General features: G+C 47.4%; 1 protein-coding gene across 1 annotated transcript; it reads left to right on the forward strand.

The window, feature by feature from the left end:
* The first annotated feature begins 2,836 nt into the window (after positions 1 to 2,836).
* On the forward strand, positions 2,837 to 4,084 carry Becn2 (beclin 2). The gene has a single exon (XM_051148370.1). It carries the CDS (start codon positions 2,837 to 2,839, stop codon positions 4,082 to 4,084), a length of 1,248 nt encoding a protein of 415 aa, XP_051004327.1.
* Positions 4,085 to 4,548: the final 464 nt, after the last annotated feature.

The following is a 4,548-nucleotide window of genomic DNA, read 5'->3' on the forward strand; positions in this document are numbered from 1 at the left end:
GGGCCGCCACCACCACCTGAATGCTTTTTTTGTTTGTTTCTTTATTTTTTGTTGTTGTTATTATTTGTTTGTTTGTTTTATGTTTTTCAAGACAGGGTTTCTCTGTGTAGCCTTGGCTGTCCTGGACTTACTTTGTTGACCAGGCTGGCCTCGAACTCACAGCAATCCGCCTGCCTCTGCCTCCCAATTTCTGGGATTAAAGGCATGCACCACCACCGCCGGCTCATCTTTGGCCTGGTTGTCAGGCCCTGGAATACTGGCTGGCTGGAGAAGAGGGTCTATAGTTGACTGAGAGAGGACACTCCTATTTATTGCATCAGAGATATTTTCAGGAGGCCATAAGGGTTAATAGAACTGCTAATGTGTTGTTGTTTTATTTTTGTTTTTCTGTTTATTTGTTTGTTTGTTGAGCAGGGCTTCTCTATGTAGTCTTGGCTGTCCTACATTTGTTTTGTAGACCAGGCTGGCCTCAAACTCATAGATATCTGTCTGCCTCTGCCTCTGCCTCCCTGAGTTCTGGGAGTACAGGCATGGGCCATCTTGGCTAGCCCAGAACTGCTAATTTTTGACTCTCCTCTGAACACTCTTTTAATTAATCAATTAATTAGTTAATTAATTTTGAGGCACAGTCTTAATATGTAGCCCAGGCTGGTCTTCAACTCCTAATCCTCTCACCTCAGCCTCTGAAGTATGGGATTACAGTATTGACTGACACTTTAGCCTATAGCTGAGCTGATGATAAAAATGCGTATCTCCAAACTATTTTGTTTTTGTTTTTGTTTTTCTGAGACAGGGTTTCTCTGTGTAGCTTTGGCTGTCTTGGACTCACTTTGTAGACCAGGCCGGCCTCGAACTCACAGCGATCTGCCTGCCTCTGCCTCCTGAGTGCTAGGATTAAAGGTGTGCGCCACCCCCCCCCCCCTGATCCCCCCAACCCCCCCCCCCCCCAGCTCCAAACTATTTTTATTTGTTTTTTGAGACAGGGTTTCTCTGTGTAACAGCTCTAGCTGTCCTGGACTCACTCTGTAGACTAGGCTGGCCTCAAACTTACAGAGATCCGCCTGTCTCTGCTTCCCAAGTGCTGGAATTAAAGGTGTGTGCCACCACCACCCAGTATCCAAATTATTTTTGTTTCATTGATTGAGAACATTTTACCATGAATGCCTGCTAGATTGTGGTATGATAAAGTCTTCTAAGTGAATTGGGAGAGCAGCCTAAATTTGTAGGTCAGAGTAGGCTTCCTGGAGGAGATGCCTCAATGGGTAAAGGTCCTTGCCCACAAACTGATGTCCTAAGTTCAATACCTGGAACCCCCACGGTAGAAGATAAGCAAAGCGACTGTTGAAAGGCGTCTTCTGACCTCCACATATGCATGATGGTACATGGATGCTCCCCCAGCAATAAATATGCGGTTCAAAAACTGATTTTAAAGGGAAACAGAGCAATTTGGGTGGTGGGAAATATGACATACTGACAATTAAAATCAAGTCATGTAAAGAGACAGGATGAGGGAGGCTGCAATAGTCTGGACCTTGGAGTTGCATGGGCATGACTAGGCTTCTTGTTGTGTTTATATTTTGAGATAGGGCCAGCCACTTAGAACCCAGACTGGTCTCAGATTTACTACATAGTTGAGGCTGGCCTTGAACTTCTGATTCTTCTGCATTTACCCTCCAAGTGCTAAGGTTACAGGCATGCATGTCCTTGTCTTCTGTTTCCATGACAGTCTTGCTATGTAACTGGGATGGTCTGGTATTAATTATGTAGCTAAGGGTAGCAAGAATCCTAGGATCACAGGCATGTATAACTACACCTGGCCTCTCTTTTTTTTTTCCTTTTGGTTTTCAAGACAGGGTTCCTCTGTGTAGCCTGGCTATCCTGCAATTCAAACTGTAGACCAGGCTGGTCTTAAACTCAGACATTTGCCTGTCTCTGCTATACTGGGATTAAAGACGTGGACCACCACTGGCTGATTCTTCTCTTTTTTTAAAGTCAGGTTCTCAGTATGTTCGCCAGGCTTTCCCAGTACTGCATAATTTAGGCAGGTAACAGATTCCAAGGTCAATGGGTGTGGTGGTACATGCCTTAATCCCATCACATGGGAGCCAGAGGCAAGTGAAGGGCAGTGGGGTCTAGAGAGCTCCAGGCTACCTACACAGCAAAATCCTGCCTCAAAGATGAATAAATAAACAAACTCAAGATCTTTCGTCCATATATTGAATGCTAGAATTACATGCATGTGCTATCGTGCCCAACTTAGGTTTTTTTCTTTCTTTTTCTTTTCTTTTGTTTTTTTCTTTCTTCTTGGTTTTTTTGAGACAGAGTTTCTCTGTGTAGCCTTGGCTGTCTTAGACTTGCTTTGTAGACCAGGCTGGCCTCGAACTCATAAAAATCTGCCTGCCTCTGCCTCCCAACTGCTGGGATTAAAGATGTGTGCTGCCGCCGCAGCCACCACCTGGCAGCATTAAGAATTTTAAGGTGGGATAACTCATGAGCAGATGTAAAGGTTAGAAATAGGTTAAGGTGTGTCTCAACGACTTTAAAGGAGGGGTGGTGGTGGAAGACACTTGGCATTTCTTTCTTTCTTTCTTTCTTTCTTTCTTTTTTTTTTAATATTTTTGGCATTTCTTTCTTTCTTTCTTTTTTTTTTTTTTTTTTTTTTAATATTTTTGGCATTTCTTTCTCCAGAGAATCACTGCCCTGTAAGGAACTCTAGGAACTTAATAGGTGGCCCAGTACTGTGAAGAGGTTTAGAGGGAAGTGGGAGAGATACATTGCCAGAAGTTCAAACGGCTAGAACAAAACCTGGACTCCGGGGAGAGTGCAAACCTCCAGGATGTCTTGCACCCTCTTCCTGTGCCAGCGCTGCAATGAGCCCCTCAAACTCTCAAAGGAGCTCCTTGCGATGCAGAGGGCACCCTCAGAAGCCCAGGATCATGCCAGCCCCTCCACAGAGATGCCGGTCTCTGGGGAACCAGAGGCCAGCACCTCCTGCACGTCTCACCCTGACGGTGGCGAGAAGTCCCAGGAACGTGTCTTTACTCTGCTTGGTGAGTTTCTCTCTCTGAGATCTTTGACCATTATCCAAAATACTACTATAGAGACCGCTGAAATCCTCTCGGGCCAAAAGGACGTGGATCACCCGCTGTGTGTGGACTGCACCGATAGTCTTCTGATGCAACTAGACGCCGAACTCACTCTCACTGAGTCTGACAACCAGACCTACAGGAGCTTCGTGAAGAGAGAGCTGATGGTGACTGACGAGGAGAAGCTCCAGGCTGAGCTGTTGTGTCTGGAGCAGGAGGAGGCAAAGCTGGCTCAGGAGCTGGAGGACGTAGACCACCATTGCGCAAGAGTGGCCGCTGACCTCCAAGCAGCCGAGGCAGAGAACAAGAAGCTCTATCAACAGAAACAGCAGTACTGGATGGAGTATTCGGCCTTGAAGATGGAACAGCTGGAGCTGATGGACCAGCTATGCAGTGTAGAGAACCAACTGGCGTGGGCCCTGAGGCAGCAGCGGCTCTTGAAAGAGACCAGTATCTTCAATAGCACGTTTACCATCTCGGTGGAGGGTCCCTTGGGCGTAATCAACAATTTCAGGCTGGGCTGCCTCCCGGGACTCCGGGTGGGATGGAATGAGATCAACGCCGCCTGGGGACAGACAGCCTTACTGCTCTTCAGCTTGTCCAAGAGAGCTGGACTGCAATTCCAGAGGTACCAACTGGTTCCCCGCGGGGCCCATTCCTACCTAAAGTCCTTGACTGGGGATGAGGTGTTGCTGTTGTTTTCCGACGGGAGCCACAGCGTCTTTTTGAATAACAAGTTTGACTGCGGGATGAAGGCCTTCCTGGACTGTCTGGAGCAGTTCGTGGAGAAGGCTGAGAAGGCCAAGGGATATCTCTGCCTGCCCTACAGGGTCCACGTGAATGAAGGCATGATGGAGGATGCCTGGGGCACTGGGGAGCGCTACGCCATCAGGACCCATCTGAACACCGAGGAGGAGTGGACAAAGGCCCTGAAGTTCATGCTTACCAACTTGAAGTTGATTCTTGACTGGGCTTCCCTAAGGTACTGCCAGCACTAACTATTTTTGGAAATACTATGTATTTGCTCAGAGTGACCTGGATGTCACTGCTACTTGGCTTTCCTTATACTCCCGTGTTTCTTCCGCTCTGGTTCACCTACACCCAGGCGTTCAAAACGACAGGGAAAAACAAAGACATAAGATTTACCTTACCCCCCCCCCCCCCCCCCCCCCCCCGCGCACGCATTTAGAGATGTGGCAGGAATTGGCTGGAGATGAGCAGAGTCTGCGTAGTGGGGAGAAAAGCTGAGGACTGGACTTGGAGGGCAGCGGTCGTGGGATTGGGTTTTGTCGTTGTTGTGATGTATAGCATAAGCCTTGCCTTTCCATCTCTGAGGAGGAAAGAAATTCATCAATAAATGTCTACATTTTCTTAAATGATTAAAATTGACAAGTGCAACTATGTGCATGTGTGAGTGCAAGATTGCCCAAAGCTCAAGCTAGCCTGGCATTCAATATTGGCA

This window comes from Acomys russatus, chromosome 6 (assembly GCF_903995435.1).
Source record: "Acomys russatus chromosome 6, mAcoRus1.1, whole genome shotgun sequence".
In the NCBI taxonomy this organism is placed as follows: Eukaryota; Metazoa; Chordata; class Mammalia; order Rodentia; family Muridae; genus Acomys; species Acomys russatus.

Coding starts and splice junctions, on each gene's coding strand:
- Becn2 (XM_051148370.1), top strand. CDS start 2,837: ATGTCTTGCACCCTCTTCCTGTGCCAGCGCTGCAATGAGCCCCTCAAA.